This window comes from Limulus polyphemus, unplaced genomic scaffold, assembly GCF_000517525.1.
Source record: "Limulus polyphemus unplaced genomic scaffold, Limulus_polyphemus-2.1.2 Scaffold2094, whole genome shotgun sequence".
Taxonomy (NCBI): domain Eukaryota; kingdom Metazoa; phylum Arthropoda; class Merostomata; order Xiphosura; family Limulidae; genus Limulus; species Limulus polyphemus.
In genome coordinates this window covers 94,617-122,466 of record NW_013667704.1, presented here as the reverse complement: position 1 = coordinate 122,466, position 27,850 = coordinate 94,617, and the positions used below count along the sequence as shown (strand labels likewise).

Below are 27,850 nucleotides of genomic sequence, written 5' to 3'. Positions count from 1 at the left end.
CTCTGAACAACATGCAGTCTTCATTTAAATTATACATTTTTTAATATGTTCGTATTACTAATTTTGTTTTTTCTTTTCATTGTGTTTTCTTGCTGTAGCTCGGATTTTGTGTGACTTTCAGTTTTCTCTAACTTTTCATGAGAACTCTTAAAGTTCTTGCAAAGAGTTTTGTGTACTTTTCCATTTATGTGTGTGTTCTTTAATTTTACTTATCCTTAAATGAGGACTATGTTCTAGCAGTAGTTTAAAAATACAAATGCATACATTTTTTCTTTTACTCTTGTTTGTTTCAGGAAAACCTATAAAGCTCTTGCATAATATAACCTTGCTTTAATTCTCACTTTTAACTGAGGGCCATAAAGCTCTTGCAAGGTACTTAACAATTTTTTTTTTTTTACTTTCCCCTTAAAACAATAACTACATTTCATTTACCTGTGTTATTGCTATATTTTTAGTTAAAGTTTTATGGCTTGAAATTAAGCTTTCCTTACATTTACAGGTTTATTTCCAAATTATAGTTGTTAAACAATGTTAAAGCAATACCTTTATTTATATACAACACTCAATTTATTATGCTATTGAACAATTCATTGCTGAGCCATTAGCTTTTTAGTTTAGACAATGTTTAAAATTCAGTAGATAATAATCACATTTAAGTCTTTTTGGTGTAATAACAAATTTTAAGAGCTAATACCTGTTTTTCTATGTCACTGAAAACATAATTAAATGAATTAAAAATTACATTATCAAGATAATGAACAAAAATCTTCCATTAATTTTTAACAGATCAACGATATTTTGGAAAATTAAGACTTATCATAACTTTTAATATTAACAGAACAACATACTACACAAATGAACATATTTACAAGTTCTAATACGAACAACCTTAAGTCCATTTCTTCCTATTTAAAGAAATGGAAAATATTATTGCACATTGGATCACAACATTATACCAGTACAAGTTCACCGAATAAAACTGACTGGGTAAGAATATCAGGTTGCAGATAAACTTTCTTGCAAATAGTGATAGCTTTTCTTTTGGTAGCATGTCAGAACCATAGACATAATGACGCAGTGAAACCTGAAATCACAACTCTAATGACAAACTATATAAATACTGAGGATTCACCTGATAAATGGATGCAAAATATGATGAAAGAAAACCCAAGATAATTTAGGTAGTTATAGTAGCCAGTGCTAAACTATGCACCTCTTGCTGTACAGCAAGATGAAGCACAACAATCACAGATCAGTGAATACTGTATGAAAACATGAGACCTTAAGTAATTGTTGGACTATGTAGAGGTACAGGAGAGAGCATAGCACTGTTAACACAATCCACAGAAGTGAAATGATTGACGTGTTATGCAGCTAATAATTCCTAGATCTCCAAGATTTTCATTACAACCAACTTGTAGATGTGTCTTTTTTATTCAGATGTAAAAACAAACATTTCATTTTTTATTACTTACAAATTATTTTTATCGATAACTATATATATATATATATATACACACATAAAATAAACTAAAAAGTTAATAGTTTCTCTGAGTTAATATAATACACATTCAATTTGAAATAGAAACTAACATTTTTTTACACATTACAATACAAATATAAAATAAATACTTAAAAAATACAAATCCTTCAATCTATGATATTGAAAAAAATTATCATCAAAATAAAAATACAATAATGGACATATAAAATAAATACACTGATATAAATTCTTCCATTTCTGACCTTAAGACAGTTAATTACTTAAAAAATCATATATTTTGAGTATCTTTAAAATATTATCTCAATAATTTTTGAAATTTTATTACCTTTGTTCCTCATAATCAGTAATAACTCATTACATTACAAACTTTAGGTGCTAAGAAATAAAAATGTTTTATATTATTATTTTTTGATTAATGGTATTTTTATACTTCAATCAATGTTTTCTATTGTAATAAATATCATGCTTAACTTATAGATAAAAAATATTTAAATAGTAATATATTTAATATAGTAAACTTTACAAAAATCGGTTCATGTTGATATTTTCTTTGGATATAATCTATTGTATATTTTTTGAACATTTATAGTTGGTTGTAATGTTGTTAAAAAAAAGGTTTTCCCCAAATTTAAATTCCATATTGCAATACTGATTGAGCTCAAGAAAGACAGAGTATCACATGTATTTAATTTTAAGAATCTTTTAAATACAAGTTATAAAAAATTATTCTTAAAGTTTTTCCTATATCTTTAACATGCTAATTCCAATTTGAATTCTGATCAAACATCAATCCTAGATATTATATTTCATCAATTTTTGGAATCTATAAACATTCACAATTTATAGGTTTTTTTTATATACATATAATTATAAAATGTTAAATGGAATTAATCCTCATTTACAAACATCTTATATTTTAATTTAAGTAAAATATAATTTGTTTTACTATCATTTATAAATAGTGTTTTTATAAAATCATTTTCTTGTTTTTTTTAAATCACTATTGTTTACTTTCCATTTCTTATAATATTCCAATTACATATCTTTACTGTATCACCAACAAACATAATAATAATATTGAAGTTCAATTCAAAAAAGGTCAAACATTAGTGTAAGTTATAAATAAAACAGTGCTAAAACAGAACCCTGTGGAACACTATACTTGCCCCCCAGTGGCACAGCAGTATATCTGCAGACTTACAATGCTAGAAACGAGTTCAATACCCATGGTGAGCAGAGCACAGATAACCCATTGTGTAACTTTGTGCTCAACTTCAAAACAAACAAACACTATATTTTACTGTTGATTGATCACTTATTAAATTATTAACTTTACCTATTTGTTTTCTGTTTTGCAAAAACTTTTTAAACCAGTTTAGTATTGCATCTATTGTTTTTAATTTATTTATAAGTTTGTGGTGAGACACCATACCAAGAGCTTTTTGGAGATTTAGAAAAATAGCTAGTACTACTCTACTATTATCTAATGAATTATAAATCTCATGAGCAAATTTTAAAGAGCATCTTCAGTATTTAATTGTGATGATGATGATGATGATTTGGCACATAAGTAACCTATTTCCTCAAGAGTTTACACCAGCTATCGTACTTTTATCTTGAATTTTTCTACTTACATGTAGTGCAAATTTTGGTCATTTTGAAAGGTCTTATTTTGTAATATGTATATACTTATGCACTTGAAAAGGACCAGAACTTGAGATTGTGTCTTTAAAGGATTTGTCTGTCCTATATTACTTGTGAAATTAGCAGTTTGTGTAATAGTGAGGATGTTTGTTGTACCCACAAGTCTTGTATTCCTATGGTTAATATGGTGTGTCTCATCCTTTTGTAGTATTTACATCCTGAAAATGAAGATTGTGATTTCCATGTGATTTTCTAAATTGGTACATATCAAATTTGAAGTCACCTTGAGGACAAACCAAGGATAAGGGATCAGAGGTTGTGGTATGTAAGTGCTATATATCACACTCTTTTAAGGTGCATGCTTTACATTTAGAATTTTTCCTAATTTCTAATTCAGAACATACTAGACCCAGTTGAAGCCATGTGCCAATTTAGCAAAAAAAAAAACACAATAAGAGAGATCTAGAATAATGTTCTAGTTATATATTTCAGCTAATTCACAAGTACATTTATGTAACTGAAGTGCAGATTTTTATATTCTGCATTTTTTATTTAAAAAATTTACTTCCAACTATACTGTTTATAAAATACAACTGGGGACAGGCTATAATCTAGATTTCTTTTTTCTTGGACAATCACTCTTAACTAACTATCCAAAGTCTGTCTGAATATTTAATAACATACAGCTTTTGTATAATTATGACTATTGCCTTTGTGTAATTATGATCATAGAGTATGTTTTTAACTGTTAACTGCATCCTAAAAACAAATTTACATTAATTAAACATAAAAATTAGTCACACGTACATTTTACTTTTTATATTAAAATTATATTATTGGTAACAAAATTATAAATATTTTGTGGAAGACTACAGTTTAGTTGTATTTAACTAATACATATACAGAAATCAAATATCAATGAAATAATTATTTCATAAATGAGTGACTTAAGCAATATCACCTTTGGTTTGATCTTTTTCTTGACATACCAAATAGTACAAATAAAAACCATGAATAAATTGTATGGTTGTAACTCCTGAAGCATGACAAATAAGGCCTTCTTGTTGAAGATTCTGCAAAAAAGTATATGAACTTTTAAGATTTAAACCACCATCAAATTACAGCTTAAAACAAAATTTTGCCTATAACCCACACTTGAAAGAAAGAAGAGTTAAGTAAATTTTCAGTATTATCATGATACATTTAAAAGGACTTACATAACTTTTTTAAAAACTTAAGATCAATTGAAAACTTATTTGTTTACGTATATGGATGAAATCAATAAACAATAAAGAAACTTTTCATTAAGAAAAGAAACAATCAGAACTTAAGAGATTAAGTGAAGTATCATATTTCACTAAAATAAGTAAGTAAGTACAATAAAGAATTTCACGTTTTTCTTACATAACTTTTTTAAAAACTTAAGATCAATTGAAAACTTATTTGTTTACGTATATGGATGAAATCAATAAACAATAAAGAAACTTTTCATTAAGAAAAGAAACAATCAGAACTTAAGAGATTAAGTGAAGTATCATATTTCACTAAAATAAGTAAGTAAGTACAATAAAGAATTTCACGTTTTTCTATCGGGAAATTTTTATACGAGAAAAAAGATTGCTAATTTCACACTTAAGTATTAAAGTTGTTTTTTTGTCATTATTTATATAAAAGTATACTACAATTCATGTTGCTGTTGATTTTAAACTGATATGTTAAAAAATTTAAAATAAATAAACATCTGTATATGCCTGCAGGTTTATGACTATAAAGATTTCACGAAGAAGAAGAGCATCGAAGAGCATCTTGCCCAAACACAAGTTAACAGACAAAGTGTAATCTCAAGAATGAAATTAAAAAACCATTTCAATGTGTTTAATACAACACAATAAGTTTGGTGGTGGTTGACTTAATCCACAAAAGCTCTGAGAGAGAGAATTTCTAAATTTATCTAAGATACCATTAAGTGTAAAAGGACTTAAATTATATGAAGCACACCACTCACTATTAAGTCAATTAAAAAAGAAAATTCAAATACTATATTATACCTGAAAAGAATCAATTATGAGCAACAGTCCTGAAAACAATCTAAGATTGTACACTTGTCAAGAATAACAGTTAAAAATTACAGCTTAGATAAAAACAAAACATGACATTTCACAGCTAAATGTAATCATACTGCTTTTTAATGTTCCAGATTTGATAAAGATGTGAGCCTATGGGATAGGGTAAATTAGAGTAAGCTTTCTAACTTCAACATTAAAGTTTTCAAGGAAAAGATTCTTCTAACATACAGCCAAATCCAAAGATTCCATTAAAAAGCAAGAAGACCAAGGAAAAAATAAAAAAATAAACAAAATCAAAATAGGCAAGTTTATTAAAACTATGCAATTATCTGTTTGCAATAATATCTTTATATCTGTGGTATTCTCAGATGAAATTGATTTCCACATGAGTATTAGGCCTACTTTATGAAAAGAGGATTGAACAAGAAAATTGCCAATATGTCAGTGATGAACTGTGTCAATGTATCAACCAATGGAAAAGCCTTGGCCTACTTTGTGAAGTAGACAATGGTGATAAGTATGTGTCAATGATCTCTTTCAATCTTTGGAAGTGGACCCGTGATAACCAGGGTTATCCTCTTCAGAGGAGAACCAACAATTCTCCATCAAAGTTTATATTGTCTCCACTAGTTCCTTTTCAGGGCAACACACAAAGTACAGTATTAACACCAGTGCCAAACATCTTGACTCAAATATGACCAAAAGAGCTGTCTACAAATATTAGCACAAGTGCAAGTTATATCCTGGTACCCTCTAGTCTTTGTGATTTGCAGAATCTGGAAAATCTACTGACAAAAAGCTCTAGGGGACACTTAACTGCAGCACAGACAGAATACCAAGGCTTGGTGGTTTACAGCAATGATATAGTATGATTCCTACACTTGTAACTAAATATAAAAGTTCCACATGAGCATATGACTAGAAAACATGATTACATGTTCTACTCCATCCCAAAACTGCTATAACACTGTCCCAATAATTTTATTGCTCATGTCAGTGTTTCTAACAGGAATTTGCTGTCTTGTTGTGAATAGACTAGCACTGGAGCATCCAATAAGCAAGTTTTAGAGATTGGAATGCATGGTCACATTACATGTCTCAATTTTCATCAAAGCAGACAATGGTTCTGCTATCTTGGAGAAGTTGACTACAAATTATTGGTACTATGATGTGAAACTGAGGAAACTGCAGACTTCTCACTTAGACACAGCCAAATACCTCACCGTGGCTATTTTTGCCATGTCTATAGGGACTCCATCTCTTCCCATAATGTGACCAAGAAACTCCACTTCCATGCCCAAACACTTTTCCAGCTTCAGTATATTTTTATATTTTCCACTATAATACCATTTTCAGACTCTCAGCCACAAAATCAAGCATGCAACCAAACACCAAAATATTGTTGGCGTAGACCATACATCTCTCCTATTGCAGTCCCTTCATTGTAAGCTCCATGATCCTCTAAAAAATGGTAGGCACATTGCATAGAGTGAATAGAATGATACAGAATTTATGAAAGCCGTTTCTTGTCCTCAACTTGGAAGTATCCAGATGCCAAATTTGAAGTGTTAAATCAACAATAGCTTTCTAGCATGTTTAAATATTAATCTGTTTACATTAACGGAAAGGCATTAATGCGAGATACCATGTTCACCCGTATAAGATCAACACATAAATTTAGCAAAGCTTTCTTTTTCTTGACAATCACTATTGGATATGACCAAGTACTCTCTAAAAATTATATGATTTTTTCTTAAAAATTTGCTGAATTTCAGTGCAGGGTGGCAAACGTATTTAAAGACCCTAGTAAGTAGTTGGTCCCTGGTCCAGGGTGATGAGGAAATGAGTTGCTCGTGGCAACACATCATATAGCACTGCACAACCCCAGTTGTTTTGTGAGCCATAGTTGCCACTTCAGGCATCCCATCGTCCCATGGTTCACAGTCTATCTTTGGGTGCTCACTGTCTCACCTATCAGGGAAACATCTTTGACTGGTGGAGGTGGTATAATGGACTTCCAGCCCTTCTCAGGTCGAATTTGGTTTTCACAGGAGTCCTGCAGAAACCCTCCCAAGTGGTCTTGGACTTGCCAGGTGCCATTTCACCTCAGAACTTCAGTTGTCCTTGCTTCCATTGTACCAAAAGAGATCCTCAGGGGCAACAGATATCAGCTGATGATCCTGAGTCTGTGGCTATAGGGTGATCGATGTCAGGGGCCTTCATAGCCTCACCGGAACTCCTATGTTCATGACAAGACATCTCCTAGGCTAGGCTCAACACCTATCTCCTACAATCATTTCTCTATAGTAGCAAACTCTCCCTCTTGGCTGAGAAAACTTCTACTTTGAGACCAATATACATGTTAGCAAAGACAAAAATCTCTACAATATCAGGGGCCTTCATAGCCTCTCCAGAACTCCTATGTTCATGACAAGACATCTCCTAGACTCAACACCTATCTCCTACAATCATTTCTCTATAGTAGCAAACTCTCCCTCTTGGCTGAGAAAACTTCTACTTTGAGACCAATATACATGTTAGCAAAGACAAAAATCTCTACAATAAATCCTGTGGTCATGTCATCAAAACTTCTCCTCCCTACTTATTCTGTCGTATTCTCAGATGAAATTGACTACCACACGAGTATTACATAGGTCCACTTTATAATGTTTGGATCACTCAGGAAGATTGTGAAGTAAAACCAAATTTAACTAAATGACTGAGTTTAAGTTAAGAAAATAAACAGTCTAGACATATGATGTAAAGTGAAATAAAATCTTTATAATATTTTCAGAACAGAAAAAAACTGTGCTTGAATTGATGCTGGACAGTTGTCTTCTACAGGATCAATGAACCAGTCAGCAATTTTCTTTCTCTCTCACGATGTTTTCCTGTCAACTGATTCACATTTGAAACCTGAAGTTAATACAATACTCTGTACTAATAGGAAACATTAGCTTTACCTATAACAATACGTGTTACCATGACTGATTGATCTCATACAGCATGATGAATACTGTAACCTCTAAATACATCTACTCGACCAGCAAAGGGCATGGCTGTCAATGGCCTGTTTTGTATAACTTGTGAAGTTGCAATAATATCTCTGTAGGCAAAAAAATACTATCTGCTAGGAATAAGGATAATAGAACAAAAACCCTCAATAACTTTCTGGACCACATGTTTGTTCTAAAACTGCACAGAATCAGACTACATGAACAATTTTTATATTCCTTTATTACTAAAGCAGGAAGAAAACATAAGATATGTCTACATATCACATACCTGCTAGAGCAACCATGAAATCAAAGTTCCATGATGTATTTCCACAGCAACCCATTCTAGACATAATTTAAATTTGCCATGAAAACTTTTTCAGACAGATCACACAGAACAATGATTAGTTAACTAAAGGCATTAGAAATACTTATTCAGAGTGAAGTTATGAGGACAAAGAGATTTCACTAGTCTATTCATATTCTAATGGGTGTTTAATAAGAAGTGGGTCAAATAATGTATCACCTACAGCACAGATTCATAAAGTACCTACTGTAAGGACAAAGAGATTTCACTAGTCTATCCATATTCTAATGGGTGTTTAATAAGAAGTGGGTCAAATAATGTATCACCTACAGCACAGATTCATAAAGTACCTACTGTAAGGACAAAGAGATTTCATTAGTCTATCCATATTCTAATGGGTGTTTAATAAGAAGTGGGTCAAATAATGTATCACCTACAGCACAGATTCATAAAGTACCTACTGTAAGGACAAAGAGATTTCACTAGTCTATCCATATTCTAATGGGTGCTTAATAAGAATCATGTTAAATAAGGTATCACCTACAGAACAGATTAATCAATTACCTAAGTCAGTATAATCTATTTTGTGATTAGAACTTTAAAGGGTATATTCATTTAAACATTTAATGAAAAAGCACTGACAGCATACTCTGGTGTCTTGTATATTTTGGGGCTGTGGTGCTTTTTTGATATGCAGTAGATGAAATATGATGTAATATCAAAGCCACCTACAGCTAATTTTAATTAACAAAATAAATAATCTTGCTCACAGTAATTCCAAAAGTCATAGCTTGGACTGTTTAAATTGTTTTCTGTCACTTACCTACAAATAAAAATTTACAACACATTTCAAGATATGCCTTCCAAATATATTCTCATCACAACTGGATCTCAACTGATAAAGTTAGTGCCCCCTTTACTGTGTGTAATTCATACAAAAAATCATACAATTACTGTAAAGTTACCATACAGAACTGATCACTGCCTACAGTCAATCATCTAGCATGAACTTACTTTTATGTTAAGATGAAGAAAAAAATTCTACTGTTACATTTCTTTTCAATATTCATAAAATTATTTGTTCTACTTTTCGCCTAGTGAAATAACAAAATAAAATTGAAATTAATTATGCCTAATATATATATATACACTTTTCAATATATTCTTATTGCATTTGGAGTTGTTAAGCATAATAAAGTAAGTTTCCAAACTTGTCATCATTATACTTACTGCTCCCCTATGACTACATTTCCTGAGTAGCAGAGCTAATTTGAAAGATGAGGTGGAGATGTAGATATAAATACTGTTGATCTATATACCTGGTAGTAGTGTTGGAAGGAAAGGGGATAAGGGACTATGCTTCATGAAACCAACTTTTAATAGGAGTCCCACCTTTCCTCCCCTCTTGTTGATTTGTGCACTGAAAACCACCACATCCAACAAATGGCAAATTATTTTCAGATTATGAATGTGAAAAAAATGATACTGTGTTTTCCACACAAGTTTATATACCTGAATATAAAAGAAAGCTTAATACAATTTTATGTTCTACAATTATGTTTTAAGATACAAAAAGCCTGGAGTGACTGATGGCTGGCTTTTCAAATGTTCATTTGACTGATTGATTCAGTTATATTGCCTATTTGTGGTTATACCTTTCTTTCAAAATTCAGATATATGATTATTCAAAATACAAATGAGATCAGATCATCAGAGTATGTATAAAATTAACAAAAAATAATGCAACCTACCTAAAATCTTACTGAACTAGGTTTATGTTTTGGAACAGTTTAATGTACTAACCAGAAGAAAATGTATGGCCTGAACTTGGGACGTAATGCCCTCTATGTTTTCTATCACCCATAATACTGCCTCTCCACTGATAAAGGAATATGGTGGTAGACCAGACTGCTTATTGAGGAAACTCAAACCATTCCTGCAAATATATATGTATACCTCTAACAAATCATTAATTACATAACAGTAATTTGTAAATGGTATTACATAAGTATCTTTATCTCTTCTCTCTCTTGTAAATGGGTGAAGTAAAATATAGCATAAACAACTTTTTACATGCCAATATCAGATTGTTATAGCTTGCTCAAACCATATTACATCTCAGTTCTATAATCATTATAAAACTGAGTTAAAACTGCATCAATCTGTGTATAATCTTTAATTTCATAAGTAATAAACAGCTTTATATTTACTCTGACATTATCAATACAATACAAAATACTAAGCATAAGTAATAAACAGCTTTATATTTACTCTGACATTATCAATACGATACAAAATACTGAGCATAAGTAATAAACAGCTTTATATTTACTCTGACATTATCAATACGATAGTTTCATCATGTTACAAAATTATGGTTAATAAATTGAATTCTGTCATCTTGCAAAAACTTAAATAAACACTAATTTGCAAGATAGTAAAAATCACATTCCTAAGAAACCTAACTTTAATAAATACTATTCCAAAATACAGAATTTCATGGTAATGAGTTAAAGTTGGTTTCCCAATTGATGCTAATATTAAAAATATTTCACGATTAGTTTCAGAATTCTCAATATGTGTATATTTGTTTCAGATTGACTTTGCCTACAAATAAGTTATCTAAGATACTGTAATTAACAAGTTTTAAGCATGAAGTATGAAAGCAAAAATAATTACTAAGTAACCGTGAAAACTAAACATTTAAAAATTAAACAAAACAAAAATACAAAAGTATACATATTCTATAGCTTCCAAATCAGTTTGACAATAAAAAAAAATTAAATAAACATGCAAAAATCTAATGAAGGTACACTAGTACTTATTACATAAGAAAGTTTAAAACAAAATAAATTCTAAGGAAATAACAAAACTTTTTGTCATTTATCAGCTTTTGGCCTTTCCTAGAGAAGCATAATTAAGCAAAAAAACAACAATAATACATGAGTTTTACAGAATTTTCAAACATTGTGCAAGTGTAGCAGATAAAAAGTAGAAGAGTTCAAGTATAATGAAAATATAGTAGGCTATTTCCCATTTGAAAATGACACACAGTTATGTTCGCTATTTTATTGCATCATTTATTTTTTATGAGTTATGTCAGTAACTGATACTTTTATTGATACATAAAAAAAAGTCAAAATGATCCACTGTGCCCCAATTCCTTGTTAGGGTGAATCAGCATCTCATATTAACAAAATCTTGTTGTTAATGAACTGCTTATTACAAGTTGAAAGATCTACAATTATGGTCTACTCTAACTTTACCTAAACATATTTTAGACTGCTATATTCGATAGACATATCAGAGATATGAATGAAGAACAACTTACACAGTCGCAGATCATTTGCAATACTGGGACTCAATTTAAGAATTGGTCAACAACAAAAACCAGAAATATACAATTACAATCCAGCCTCACATTTTTCTCAACTTCTATGATTAATGTAATATGCACAATGAATAACAAATGATAAGCACTTAAACAAAGCCTTCGTGATACTTGGATCCCTTGATCAAAGTGATCCACTGTGGCCCAAGCATGGCCATATGATACCAATTTCTGTATCTTTCAATGTACATTCTATTATTTTTCTTATATATATTCATTTAATAGCCCAATATATCACATAGTCGCAATATCAGTTTTGTGTTTACAGTATGTACCGAATATGACAAAATTTACTTTGCTGTTAAAAAACATACTTTTCTTCAACTTTTCAAGACTAGCTGCAATCTATCGATTTTTAACTAAACAGTTAAAAATCTTGTTTGTTGGAATAAAGTGATAATATAATCAAAGAATTCTCCTCAATAGAGAGCTAAATACAACCAGTGATTCACTGCATCCCAGTCTCCTTATTACATCCAAATTTACCACAGCTTGTTTTTAGACCTGCTAAAGAATCATCATCAGCAAATAACTTTATAAATACACATACAGATATATTCTCAACTAAAAGATAAATGATATTAAAATAAAATGAACCTGTTGTATGTAGAAACGTAGGTTAAACAACACTAAAATGAAGAATATTGTTCCACATATAACAAGCATCTATGTTAAAGTTTCTGTTAAGTCTTTAACTGAATAATTCTGAGCTGATGTATAGAGGGCTATTTTAACCTTACATTTACATACTTATTTTTATACATGTGACATTTATATGAACTTGAAGATACAAAATTTCTTAAGATTTCATTGTAATGTAATTTTACAAAACATTTAAAAAATGCTTAGTAGTTTTTAATTTACTGATTTTTTACATCTTTCTCCATATATTTAAAACTTATCTATAGTTTATAACTTTATAACATCTGTAAATCTTATTTGTTTTGATACAAAGAACAATGCATGCAGTTTCATTGTGTTTACTATAACTGTGCAATAAGAATTACTTTTTTTACCATATCTAAAATATTTTTAAAATTGTTAATCAGAAGGTTTCATTTAATATATGTAACAAGTTTTAGACCTGTTTTATACTCATTTATATTTTTCTTACATATCTATTTCCTTTCCCCATTTGAACATATACTTAGGCCAATATGGCCTAATGCAAACTAGGCCTAACACATTAGCCTTGTTGGCAAAAAACGTGATAGGTTAAGTGCAAAATGATTTACGTTTACCTTATCTTGTTGCATAAAAAACTTTTTTTTCATATCATACTTCAACATCATAATTCAAGTGAAGTATAAAATGATTAATCATCCTTTCTACAATCTTTAAAAAAATGAGGACTGTAAATGTAGCAGAGATGTTCACAGACACATTTTCTTGTAGCAACATATTGCTAAGCTAAGCTTTCATTGGTTTGTTTTGATCTCTATAAAAATCCTTGCTAAACTGAAAGCTTTTTTTGGCTTTAACAGTTGAAAAAAATGGAAAAAGAACATTTGATTATGTCATGTTTAGCTCAGTAGCCTATGGCTTCTCAAAGCTGAGATACAGACAATTATGTTGCATCATTATTGAAAAACATTGATTGGTTAAAAACTGATAAAGTATACTTTTATTAAGTTACAAGGACAAAGTATAACTATTTTGTGAAAAAAATAATAATTTTCCTCCTAAGGAACTGAGAGTGCCATGTTATGTTCAGAAAAAATTCAGGAAATTCACAAACACCAAAGATTTCACTTAAAGCATGCTGAAATCATTACAAAATCAATCTTTGTGATTTTTAACTTTATATATATATACACACACACAATTAAATAAATAAAACTTTTTTTATGTGTGAAAAAATGAATAGAAATTTATTTTCTATCATTTTTTTAATTCAATGGTGCAATTTTGCCCTTGAGGTGAACTGCACCCATTAGGGTGTGAAAGAGTTAAAGCATAAGAAAGAGTATTATCTTACACTTGATGTTTCATGGCTTCAATTATTTCAGCATGAGGTGAATTTGCATTTAAAGGTTTTAAATCTGCTTGAGCCCTGTTAAAATGATAAAAAAAAATATATATATATATATATAAATATTGAAGCATTTCTGCAACACATTATAATTTGTAAAGCTCTTACAATTACATATAATATTAAATAATAAACCAATATACAAAAACAAACTTATCTAAAACATAGGTTTTAGGCAATAATGTGAAATTTGACTTTAAAGAACATGATCTCCTACCAGTTTCACGAAATAAACCAAAAAATGAGATTAAATCACCAATTTCTTCCTTTTAATTAATAACTTAAGCACAACACAGTGATACATTAGTTTAAGGCTTATTACCATATTTTTTTTATACATGGATTTTTTCAAATTATTTTCTATGGTTAAAGTCAGCAAACAGTGAAATATGTGGCATATATTAAGCATAAAAAATTGAGGTTGCTCCCATATTATTAAAGATGTTAACCAGATGCACAACTAGAACATGCCAGTTTTAGTTACTTAGCACTCAGTAGTTGAGAAGCTAAAAAATAGCTTCAATTTTATACAAATTAGAAGGCCAAAAAAAGCAGTTAAAATTATTATGACTTTAAGTTATGAGTTTAAAAGACATAGATAACATTAAAAGGTATACAGAATCTGTTTTTGGAAACAAGAACTGAAGAGTAGGAGGTAATTTAAAGATTGCAAAAGAAATTGATTATTGATTAATTTTTCATATATGCTGTTTAAAATAATAAAATGTTCAGAAATTATAACAAAAATAGATAATGTAAGAAAGTTCCTATTAAGACAAAAATACAAGGTGTCCATAAATTAAGGAACCACTTTCTTAACTGAATAGAACAGAAACCACACCAGATAAACAGGTGCAGTTTGAGACATGTGGAAGACTGACATTTAAAGTTGTTTCTTACTAGGATGAGAGTATGTGAAGGGCATCATTTATAAGACTAAGGTACAAGGTATGGCAACACTGAGTGCCCAAATAACTAACCCAATTGCGGCAATTGCTCTAGAAATGCTGGTACATAAAGTGGGTGGAGATTGGATGTTGCCTGGATATCCTTTGAGTCATGAACAGTAACCATGTCTAGGTGTACTAACACCACCACTGACAATGGACAAATGTGAGGTATTAGCCTCCATTATACCACAACTGTTTATCTTATGTAGTTCTCATTCTATTCAATTACTAAAGCAGTTCAAAAACTTAGAAACACTCTGTATGAATCTAATAAAAGATTATGTTGGAGAATTAAGTGCACAAAAGAAAAGACAAAAGTTTTAAGATATAAAATGTTTTTTTTTCATTCTTACGCTTCATCTGTAGAATCTACTCCTTCAGAAGTTCCTTCTAATGATGTGTTTGACCCTCCTAACTGAAATAAACAAACAAAATATATGAAAACTGATATTTAAGAAGTAAAATAACATTATCTGCAAAGAGCAATCATGTTATCAGTGTGTTCATCACCAGGCTGCATTTTTTTCATGTAGTTTTCATCTAGTGCCTGGTATCATTTATTGTATTTTTCTTCCAGTAAAAACTTGTGATGGCCCAAATGTAACAAGTTTTCTCCCTTGGCATTTACCACTGGTCCTCGACTTAATTAGTTTGATAACATAATCTAATTTTTAAATAATTTTGAATGGTATTTCATTGATAAAACATTTTGTTAATAAATCAACACAAGGTGGAAAAATTTCCAGAGAGAGAAAAATGTTTTATTTTTTTACCCATAAGAATTATAATGAAAATATTTCTTGCTGGGCTGTAATATGAAAGAAAATTCCACTTAAATTTTGATTTTTTTTTTGTCTATTTTTGGATTTAAATTCAGTTTATTTAATTTGAATGATGAATAGACACTACACATGTATCTATATTACTCAAGATTACATCATTTCAAAGTCAGGCAGATAAGACACTGTAACACAAGTTCTTCTTTTACCTTGATTTAACTGGAAGACATACAAATGTTTATTCAAAAATTACTTCAAATGTTCAGAGGCAAAAAGATCTATAGGATTCTTTGGAAATATGATAATGAATCTGAGATCTTTAACAAAAATATTAGACCTTAGTACAATAAACCTCAAATTATTTTTAGTAGGATGTAAGCAAATAAATGTTTCTTGTTCCATTTTGCCTGATTGTTGTAATGTACAGTAAACATTTCATTCACAGTTCAAAAAGCATGGTTATAATGTCAAAAACATGCTTAAGAATCAGTCTTTAATCTGTGGAATAATGATATCAAATATCAATCATATCATAGTATCATTATGTATGTGTATGATGTTTGTATATACTGTATTATGAATATGATTTTCAAAACCTCATACAGCAGGAAGAACTGAGCAAGAATAATAGTATGCCAAAGTTTCTGATTCCCAAATAATTTTCCACTGCTAAAAAATGAGGACATTTATTTTCAACTTTTACATCTGTCATGCAATGTCTTCTTGATAACTTTTATTCACGTATCTTGGAAGTTAAATGTACTAAAGGGTTATTTTTCTGAATTTTAGAAAATACAAATCACATTGTGTAAACCTTAACTTCAGAGAAAAACTATTCACATTTTACATTACATAAAATGAGTAGTTTCATTAATTCCATGGATAAAACTTGAATTTGTCACATGACAAAAATAAAATTCTGTTTCAAAACAGAAATAAGGATTTTAAAAAATGTTTGTGAGATAGTTTTCTAGTCTCACCACTTTTGTCCCCGGATTTCCAGTAATGTGTCAGTTAAAATAACTCTTGCAAAAGTAAAATTGAGTGATTTTCATGCTTTGGTGCATGGTGTTTATTTAGGAGTTACACAGATGTAATTATTATTTGAAATATGTCTATAAAAGAGTAGAATTTGGCCTTCTACTTCTGTTCAGTTGTAAACTGTGCTTAATTTTTATACAGTAGCATACAAAACTGATTTCCTACCAGCAAGTTTGGTTGTTATTAAGTGATAAATCTGTAGTAAGTGATCATTTAATGTCAATCACAAGTGAAAATAAATTTAAAGGTTAAATAAGTTAAAGAATTTGTAATTTAGAAAGGTTTTAAAATATTGTTTTAGTGAAGTTTCATAATTTCAGTTGGGGAATGAAATATTATTGTTGATGCTGTTGATCACATTTATGGGTAAATGATAAAAAGATTTGGAAAGGTTGAACAATCTGTATTAAGGAATTTCAATTTCAGTAGCAAAGGAATTACTTTTGGAATGGATTGATTTCTAAAGAGGTAAAAGCTTTTATCTTATAGAAGTTTAGAAGAGAGTTTACTATTTTGGAGCACATGGTTGGATTGGTGGATAATTTTCAATTCGTCTTTGAAATAGTTCAGAGTTCTGAGTGCTTTGATTAACTGATAGGTTCCTTAATATATGACATTCTGAAATCACCAAAACTTTTATTAATATTTCTACAAAAAAAACTTCATAATAATTTATTTCTGACAAATTTGTACTTAAAGAACCAAAGTGAAATGCATCTCTCTCCAAAGGCTTCCAGTGGTAATCAGGTAGTTTATCTGTGGGCCAAGAAAAGTCTGAATCTAATTGCTTACAGTAAAAGATTGGAATGATAGTGTTATAAAAATTACAAACAAGATGAAGAAATGTTGTATGTGCAACTGAAAACCAATTTTCTCATTATTTTATTGGTATATAATGAATTTCTATTTACTTTTTTGAATGTTTACAGATTTTTTAAAGTATAGGGACCTACAGAAAGCCTTTTAATGTAAGTATATGAAATACTGTGTTGTTGAATTAATATTGAACATTACTTTTCATATGTAATGTTATCTGCAGCAGATAAATTATTGAGTTCATCTACTTTTAAGCTAATGTTATAATTACAAAATTTCACTGGAAGTTCATATTGGCAACCATATATCATTAAAAGAAGAAAAGTTAGCAAGCAACAGAAAGATTCAAGATTTGTGAAATATCTTGCTGTGGCTATCTGGAATTATGAATTATCAAAAAGAGCAAAATTTCAAAGAAATGTTTGTAACAGCAAAAAAATGTAAGAAAAAGAGCCACTAGCTCCCAGAAAGAATGGAGCTTTTAGAAAGTAAGGTATAATTGTTCATTTGGAATTGGATAATTATTCTTGCCATGACTGGATATGTAATCAAATTCTCAGTTATTTTTATTATTTTATCCAGACTTTTATATCCTAATATTTTAAATACTTTTTTTTTAAATAGTATGTAAGGAACTGGTAAAAACTGATTAAACATATTTAAAATTTCATTTATATTAAAGTTAAGATAGTGATTATTATATTATTATTGTATGGATATATTTCAACAAAATATATAGCATTGAAAGGTTATAATTAAATATTTTATACAGCTAAAGTTTAGAATGTATACTTTCAATATTTTAAATACTTTTTTTTGCTAGCTAAATTTACTGTGTAGTTTGAATTTTCAAATTATATATTTTAGTAAAAATTATCCTTATGCTTTTACCCTTAACATAAAATCACACAATTGTAATCTAGCATTGACATTTTTAAGCAGCTTATTTCACACAATTCTCCTTTTTCCTTATAGATTACTTTAAATTGTGTCTTGAAAGATAACACATATCTGATGATAAAGTCAGAAGATATGTAACAGAAAAATAATGGATTAAATAAGTCTTATAAAAAAAAACAGCATAAAACTGCATATTTGTTTTAAATTTCCAAGACATATTTTAACACATGAAATAAAACTTGTAAGAGTTATATTTCTACAAATTATTTATCCAATACAGTTTTTCAACTTCCTAATTCAATTTCTACTTTTCACAATAAACAATGTGAAATAAATTACAGAACTTAGTTTAACTACTGCCAAAGTGATAAAAACATTTCAAATATATATATATCATTGGTGAGGAATATTTAATAAAAATAGTTAACTTTTAACTAACTTTTGAAACGATGTGGAGTTGTAATAAATAATTAATATAACATTACTAAAATTTACTGACAATGAATGTGTGCACAACAAGGTGATGTATATGAAGTAGAAATCAGCAGGAAACTAATATTACTTAGAAAAACAGAGTATCATAAAAAACAAAAGTCAGCTCATCAGTAATGACACTGCCAGCTGGAACCATCAGAAAAGGATAAAAAATATACAAGATTGATACTTATAATCTTATTTTTTACCTAAGATTCCAGGAGGTCTACAACTTTGACATCATTTGCATGTTTCTTTTATTTCGCAGTTCACTTTGTTTGAGCTCTGACAGAATAGTGACTTTAAGAAACGTTCAAAAATGTGTTTGCTGAAATATCAAGCAGAAATGTAGTGACCAACAGAAAATTGTTCCCAGCTAGAACCAGTAGGAAAGTCTCAATTGACAACACATGGTTCCATTTTAACCAGAATGAGCTGGAATTTCTGGTAAAGCAGGGTAGCTTTATTCCCACAACTACATTGAAGATATAGGGTGGTGAAATAAACTGGGAACAAACACTAGATAACTAGAATTGAAGTTTGCTAGACGAACATGACAAATTAAAAGCTAACAGAATTAGAGGATGAAGCTAAAGCAGTCATATCAGAAAATAAACTTAACATCTCATGAAAACTGTGGTTAAAAAATGTATGCATAACCAAAAGCTTAGTTAATATAGCAGTCTATTTATATGCAACAGAAGAATTTATGCTTTACCCATTCAACTAAAATGGTATATTGCCATCAACTAAACAGATGTCACATAAGGTATGTTTTATAAAACAAATGTGTGTGATAAAATCATGAATATGTTTAAAGAGGTATAAGGGAGAAAAAAAAAGATGAGTCATGGACTCATACAACAAATAATAGAGTAAAAAAAAAAAGAAATGAAAATGCACAAAGACAAAAACATACCATTATTTGTGAGTGTACTAATAGTAATATATGAACAAATAAAATTTATTAGAGAATGTGAAAAAAAAAAGAAAAGAAAACAGATACTAACATACTGGACAAAAAGAACAAGTACGACTTTCAGGTACTTTCAATGCTTAAATATCAAAAACTAAGCAAACAAACCTGAAGTATTTTAAGCTATCTCAAATGCATATAAAAGCTTTCTATTACTGAGTCCACTCTCACTTTATTACCACCATTCGTAATGGAGGTTCATTTCTGAACAATAGCTAAGCTGTTCAGTGGACTTTGAAAGAAACAAGAGAAATTGAAAGATCATACCTTATGTTATTAAAAATTCAAATTTCACCTACTTTGTTGTCAGCTTCTGAAGCAGGTGATACTCTTCCACGTTCTACACCCTTTGAACCATTTCGTGGTCGATCATGTATGCGGTTGCTGCCCACTCGCTCTCTGAAAGAGGGGCCACTATTATTTGATGTTCCTCCACTAACAGAATTCTGGGAAACTTGAGTATTAAATGAGATTGAGTGTCCTAAACTGAGACGTCGAGCATGTGTCTGTAACCTCTGTGGAAAAAAAAAATCACTATTACCAATACTAACTATTTTGAAAAGTACAAATTTCCTTTAAAGATCTGGTAAAGTAAAATAACTTTTTCCTTTACACTTTATTAGTTCAAAAATACTGCCCAAATCAATTCCATTGACATTTTTTTAAAAGCTAGCTATTCCTGAAGGAACTTGAAAAAAATACTAAAAATATTTCCAACACATGAACTTGGTATTTTTTGTAAAAAAGTGTTGATGAACTACTGATGCTATATTTTGTTAGAGAATACAATACATTCTTCATTTTATTCTGGTGGTACACTACATTAAAAAATGTTTCACCATTTACAATGCTATCACTATGAACTATACATAATTGCTTGTCTGAGATATTTCTTAAAACAGTAAAAACACACAGAACTACTCCATCTTATAAGTTTACTTTTTTTTCAAAGTAAGCATCTCTTAATGGTGAATAACTGAATTGTATACCTCCAATTTCACATGGTATGCATGTCTGAATAATTTAAAGTATTTCAAAGTTGCATTACAAAAATAAGACAAAAAACAAAGTATTGAAAAATGTTATGATTTTTTAAATACATCAATGTAAAACAATGTATATGTTTTTAATTATTATAAGCCAATTAGTCTTTGTGAAAGTTGATTTAAAATTAAAATTCAGCATTACATAGTTAAGATTGTAACATAAAAGAATATTGTAAATATGTGTTGCAACCTTAGCATGGTAAATAACATTTTATTTTTTTAAATGTAATTTCATATGATCCATAATGTCAATCCTTTCTTGAATCACTTATATTGTTAGGCTAATAAGAGTATTCCATTCCACAAATTACAACTTACAGAAGAAAATTCTAGAACAATAATGGGTCGAAAGAATGGGCCTGTAAATAAAGGCAGTTAGTGAATGATTAGTAATAAAATCATATGCAATTAGTGTTAGTGAAGAATTCAAGAGAAAGAAGCAGTTAAAAAAAACATTCAAAGTAGAAGTAAATGAGAATTGATATACAGGTCTAGAGTTCAGCAAAAACTTATGAAATTTGTTCAGTGCCAAGAGACTGACAATATAAGAGTTGCTTAGTTTTATATGTTGATTAACTAAAAAGACAACAGGTCTGGTTGTGCTAGATGAAGATGTTGATAATTGAATGTAATTACAGTTCAATTTCAACAAGCTGTTGCATTGAAAAGCTACTGCCAGACATTGTAATTTCTATTGCAACAAGCTTCTAAGAGGGATGAAGAGGTAAATATTAAATCATAGATCTGACAAACTTTCCACAAACTCTTCACTGAATACGAATATCATTTCCTAACACTATGTTTACTCACACCAAATGCATGGAAGCTCATTGGTGTGCAGTCAGATGACTTAATATGCATGTTAAAAAAAGAAGATAGTGTGTAACATGGACTAAAACATGTAATTTGATGCTAGAAATACTTCTTGACATCCTGGCTAAAAAGCTTAGGAATTTCCTCTCACATAATTGATGTCAATATGTATGCATTCTGATAATAATTAGAGTTCACCTTTGTTTTACTGTACTCTTTGAGAAATTTAAATTTTCCATTACATGAGACACTTGCAGCAACAACAAAGTTTAACAAGAAGATATCTTTACAATTTCAAATTTTCTACCTTCTTACTTTAATGCAGAAATTTCCAAAAACTTCATTTATTCTGAAATTATGTAATTTAAGCATAACAAGTGGTCCAGAAAAACCATTAATTTGACTTTATTCTAGCTCCCTTTGCACCTTTGTTGTTCTCTGGAAATAATATCTGTTCTGCCCATGGAGGTATTTGCTGTAACACTAAACACGGTGCAAGGATATAGACAACAGCAGTGTCCTTTGCTAGTACGAAAGATCATATATACAGGTTATAGCCTTCCCTATTTTGAACGAGAATGACCAGTCATGTAGGTATCACTAATCACCAGGGTAAATCCAAAGTTTCCAGTGAAGTAAAAACATTAGATTTAAACAGTCTACATGGAATCTTGAGTGAGTTGGTTGACGAGAGGACACCTCGATGGAATAACATTAGTTAATCAATTCAGAAATTCAATAGTAGATGAATAGTTCAGAGTCCTAACACAAGTACACACTGTATTTTTATCTTTGACATAAATACAAATTGTATTCATATGGTATAATGAATTGTGTCATCTATTTATTTCTTTGCATAAACTCAGTTAGTTTAGTTAAATTCAGACATACTTTGTAATTTATCCTGTTGATCCTCTCATTATAATGCAAATATACCTAATACTTTTTGAGAAAATCAGTTTAACCTGAGAATACTACAATATTTGTTCAAGTACATCCAGGCCTTGTCCAAAGTTGCAGTAAACTCTCATTTCTCAGATGCAAGGTATTTTTTCAAACAATTTTATGCAGCATATGTTCCTTTCATCGATGCATCAGAGAAGTCAACTGTGCTTGCACAATCTTACTTCTTTAAAGTAGCAAAATTTTTGTTAATTATCTTGTGCACAACCTTATTAGCAATGTTATTTATTTTAGTTATACATATAAAATCCTTAAAGCTCTATTTCAGAGGGTTAAAGCATTAAGATGTGTTTTGGTACTTCATACATTCAACTTAATGAAGTAGAAATGCCATTTTCTGAATAAAGCAACACTCACTATATTATATTTTCAACGAGCTATATTCTTAAGTGCATATCTATGCAGACATATAACACAAAATAGTTATTAATTTAGATTAATTGTGTGAAACAATTAAAAAGTAATCACTGGAATAATTATTTTTAGGATTAATATCTTCACTAACCTTTGACTTACGAGAATAAACTGGTCGACGAATTCGATTAAGTACTTCTAAAAATTTTAGAAAACCTTCTTGCTGTTGCAGAACCTCTTCTCTACTAAGGTCACTGAATGAATCACATGAAAAACTGTCATCAGTAATGCTCTTGGTGGTGCAGTTAACATTTGGCAGCAAGAACAATCTCAATCTCCAATGCTTCAGACCCTGTGGCAAGGAAATACCACTAAAATTGCTTACTAGATGTTTGAATGTTGTAAATCCTATTAAAAACAAGAGCACAGAAGTTGACATAAAATTATTAATGTTAATTACTAATTGACGATGTGAAAGGGTAGGTCAAACAAAACCTCAGATTTCTGATAAGTACATACATATGTCTACTATTACAGGAATTAGAAAATAATTTTACAGGTCAGTGCTAGATTCCGTTCCAATTAGTACAGTAGCCTTAACTTTATGAATATGTTACAAAAAATTATTGTAGCCAAATAGATGTTACATTCTTAAAACAGATACCCTCTAATAGTGGTATAAAGATTTTGCATTTAGGAAATAAACACACACACACACACACACACACACACACACATATATATATATATAATTTTTTATATAATAACACATCTTGTAGTTCTGGTTTAGAAGTATAACAACACATGGGTAAACTACCCCACCCTATAAAAAGAGGTCTGAAAATTTAGCTGGATAGAATATTAATGGTAGAACAAGTACAGAAGAGAAGAAATAAACAATTTTGAAGAACAAAAATAAGCATTATTGTTTATTTCACATTTTATATACTATTGCATCACGTCTTACAAATTAAGAATAGTGAAAAAGAAGCTAAAATATACAATGTGTACAATAAGCAGTGGAAATAACACAATACAATTATAATACTTGACTTCTACAATGGCTTTTGGCTCTCTCAGAGACTACCTTCTTCAAAAGTTGGAACAAATCTGTATCTGGGACTGCCAAAACTTCATTCACAATACACATTCTCTCAGTAGCTGACCAATCAGAAAAAGGGTCACTACAATGAAAGTTTTTCTACTCTACATGAAAGTAGTAAGATAAGCCTCCAAACAAAACCTCAAACAGGACACAATGCAACTATACCAGAACAGCAAACAAGTTCCTTGATCTCAACTGGATTTAGTATGTTCCAAAGTTAAAACAAAGAAAAAATTTAAGAATTTTATAGATACGAAATAGATATTATGAGAGAGTAAGATATGTAGCATTTGCTCACAAAAAAACCACCTTAAACTATTCATTGTGATTATTCTTTATTTTATTTCTCAAGAGAAAAAAAAAAGGCTTTTTTCCTGGTGATAGAGATGAAGCAAGACTTGACTTGACTAAGAAAGTGATACATGTTGAAGCAGCTACAAGATATTCAGCAAGAGATTAAATTTAATACATATTCAAATACAATAATATTTATTTATGTCATATACCTTTAAAGGACATACTGTAATAAAAAATTGTTCATATATCTATATATAGTTTTGGGACAAAAAGTGCAAAATTAATTAATTAGCAGTTGCTGTGTTTTGAGCAAAACTTTAAAAACCATTGTTAAAGTGAATTACAAAAATATATTTTTTACTCACACAAGACTTACGAATTAATGTTGAATAAAAACTGTATAATGTAATCCTCATGATCAAAAACAAATTGCAAAAAATTTTTTACAGCATAAAATCTGGGAAGCATTTTCTCCTTCTTAATTTTCTACATTTGGTCAATTTATGATTACTCCAGTGTCATAATATTTCACTTGTATTCCAGTAAGGATAGAACACAGCAAAGGAGTAGCTGGAAAACTGGCTCAGATCACAGGTGCAAGATCAGAAAGTGTCACCATAGGAAAATGTAATGCATAAGATTAACAAGACATTTTACTGTCACTAGGGGTACTGAAACCCTTACATACAACTAGTAAGTCTAATAAACAGTGAAAGGTAAAAATTTTGTTATTAAATTCTATACTTAAAAAAGAACAAGAAACACAAACAAACAACTTGTAATAATCAAAAAATAATTTCAATTAAATTATATATTACAAGCAATAAAACTAAAAACATACACGACTATGAACCATTGATTATTCATAAAAAAAAAGCTAACAAAATATGTTTGCATAATTTAATGTGTTTGTATTTCAAGATGCTTAGAGTTAAACAGTTTTTTTAATTGTTTTGACATTAATTGTATATTTCATAATAAAGAAAAGGTTACTGTCAAGAAAGCTATACACAAGTTAGAAGGAGAGATTGAACAGATTTTTCAAAAGGTTGAAGTTAAAATACAATTACACTAGGAGGAGTTTCTAGATGTTATACTTTTATTAAAACAGGGTGTAAGTTATGTTTACAAAACATCTGTTTCCACTAATGTTATAATGTACAAGTTCCCCAATTTGGAGCAGGAGGGGTCTGATTTTCTAATCAATAGCTCTGTAGCCAAACAAAATTGAAGACTATAAAAATTATGGTTTGTCTGAGCAATAATGATTTAATAGAGAGTACTTTACATTTAATTTCATACATTTGTGAAGGATGATGTATAAAATAGGGATGATGACATGCTAAGACAAAATGTGTCACGTGGGTCATACTAGTGGAAATTCAGGATTTTTTAAAATATTCACTTGTAGAATTAAAAACTTAAAACTTGTATATTATTAAAATATGGATTATTAGCTATTCTAATTAGTATAATATAAACAAAAAGTAGTATAATAAAATTTTGAATGTAAGACACTAAAACCTTGTGTCATGCTCAGTAAAGGATACCTGGGTTGACAGGGTTAACAAAAAGTAACAATTAATAGCTTAGCCTTATGGTAATACTAAAATAATCACATTATTAACTTACCTCTTTAAGTTTATACTCATCTTCTCCTCTCAAACATATGTAATGGTCCAGGTAGTTCCAGTTGTAAGTTTCCAATTTTTCACTAGCAAAGTCTACCCACGAAACTCCATAAGTGTCATTGTCAGGTGCTTGGAATCGATAGCAGTAATGGCTCTTACGGGTTGAACAAGGGTGTCTTCAAATTATAAAACAAAAACTTATTTTTTTAACCAAAATTGTTTCATTTCTGACATTATAATATTTAAAATAAATAAGAGTTAAAGATGTTTGAAAGTAATAAAACATACAATAATTAATCTGTTTTACTGGTTTCTTTGCTGGGATACAACAGTATTGGAAATAATTATGGAAACAAATGAGTGATACACATATAGGATTTGCAAACAAGTAGAAATGGTAACTGGATGGTAAATTTAGTAATGCAACTAAATTTTATCAGAGAAAATACAATCAAAAAGTAAATAAGTTGTAAAATACAAGAGTATTTTTGTATGTGAGACCTATGCTTTACGAAAAGCATTAACCATTGTTTTCCTGCTGCCATAGATGCTTTCATCGTTAAATTACAAAACATTGTTCCAAATGCCCTGTATTACTCCTCACAATTCAGACAAGTTGTTTGGCCACCTTCTGATCTTCTTAGTCTTTAAGTAAATTCATAACCTCAATGATATTCATATCAGGAATTTTTACAGGTCAAGCCATGGTTTTAAGTGTCCCAACTGGCCTCTTTACCATCAAGATATCATTTCACAACTTCTACTATATGTTTGGTACCATGTTAATACTGAGAGATGAATCCATTCTCAATAAGTCATGTTCTTGAGAGAATGGCATGAATGGAGCAGAATCAGACTGTACTTATCAACAGTTAGGGTACCAATAATTTTGTATAAGTTGTTGATATAGTTGGCCAAGATGTAGCCTCAACTTGTACTGATCCCTCACCAAGCTTTCTGTAAATGTTGTACACTGACTACTGCCAAACAATACAAATTTTGATTCGGTTGTAGAGAGCAGATGTCTCCAGCTTTGTTCAATTCCACGTGGTGTTCCTTATTTATAGGAATAATGACAAATAAGTAAACTATCTTCTCATAACAAGAGATTCAGAGATTTGGAGGATGGAACTTAATGTGAGAACAACTGCAGAAAAGGAGAAACAAATAAGTTTGATGAACATAATTAAATACAGTTTATTTCAAATTCCACAATTGTATTATATGTTTTCCAAGATGAAATGATGAAATTAATGCAAAACAAAACTAACTGAACTTGAATTTAAAATATAATAAGACATGGTTGACATACGCAATTATGTACCTATACAAAAACACAACATTTTAAAGCAGGCCTTGAACCTTTCAAAACAAAAGCTAATCTCATTTCTTCCCTGGCTGTTTACAAAGAGTCAGAGGAAGTCTATTAAATTATGATGTAGTGGAGAAGGTTCCAACTAGTTGGCTGTGGAAGTTGCTCATCTCTATAAACTTATGATGAAGTGAAGACTACAACTAGTTGGCTGTGGGAGCTGCTTACCTCTATAATTTTATGACGTGGTGAAAATTACAACTAGTTGGTTGTGGGAGTTGATTATCTCTATACATTTATGATGAAGATTACAACTAGTTGGCTGTGGGAGCTGTTTATCTCTATAATTTTATGATGTAGTGAAGATTACAACTAGTTGGCTGTGGGAGCTGTTTATCTCTATAAACTTATGATGCACTGAAGACTACAACTAGTAAAAACTCATCTGAAGTC

At 29.8% G+C, this 27,850-nt stretch overlaps 1 protein-coding gene across 8 annotated transcripts in view; it reads right to left on the bottom strand.

Annotated features, from left to right (window-relative positions):
• The window catches only part of LOC106465918 (GATOR complex protein DEPDC5-like), a 141,607-nt gene that overhangs the window by 26,960 nt on the left and 86,797 nt on the right, over positions 1 to 27,850 (bottom strand). For all 8 annotated transcript variants that reach the window (XR_002612097.1, XR_002612094.1, XR_002612096.1 and 5 more), the window contains 7 exons: positions 26,087 to 26,261; positions 23,204 to 23,404; positions 20,176 to 20,391; positions 15,244 to 15,305; positions 13,887 to 13,961; positions 10,321 to 10,453; positions 4,110 to 4,221 (listed from right to left, as the gene is read on the bottom strand). Coding sequence is in view for 3 of the 8 variants with exons in the window: in XM_022393868.1 (XP_022249576.1) it covers positions 4,110 to 4,221; positions 10,321 to 10,453; positions 13,887 to 13,961; positions 15,244 to 15,305; positions 20,176 to 20,391; positions 23,204 to 23,404; positions 26,087 to 26,261 (974 nt within the window). In the remaining 5 variants the exon portion in view is untranslated. The remainder of the gene's footprint in view (positions 1 to 4,109; positions 4,222 to 10,320; positions 10,454 to 13,886; positions 13,962 to 15,243; positions 15,306 to 20,175; positions 20,392 to 23,203; positions 23,405 to 26,086; positions 26,262 to 27,850) is intronic.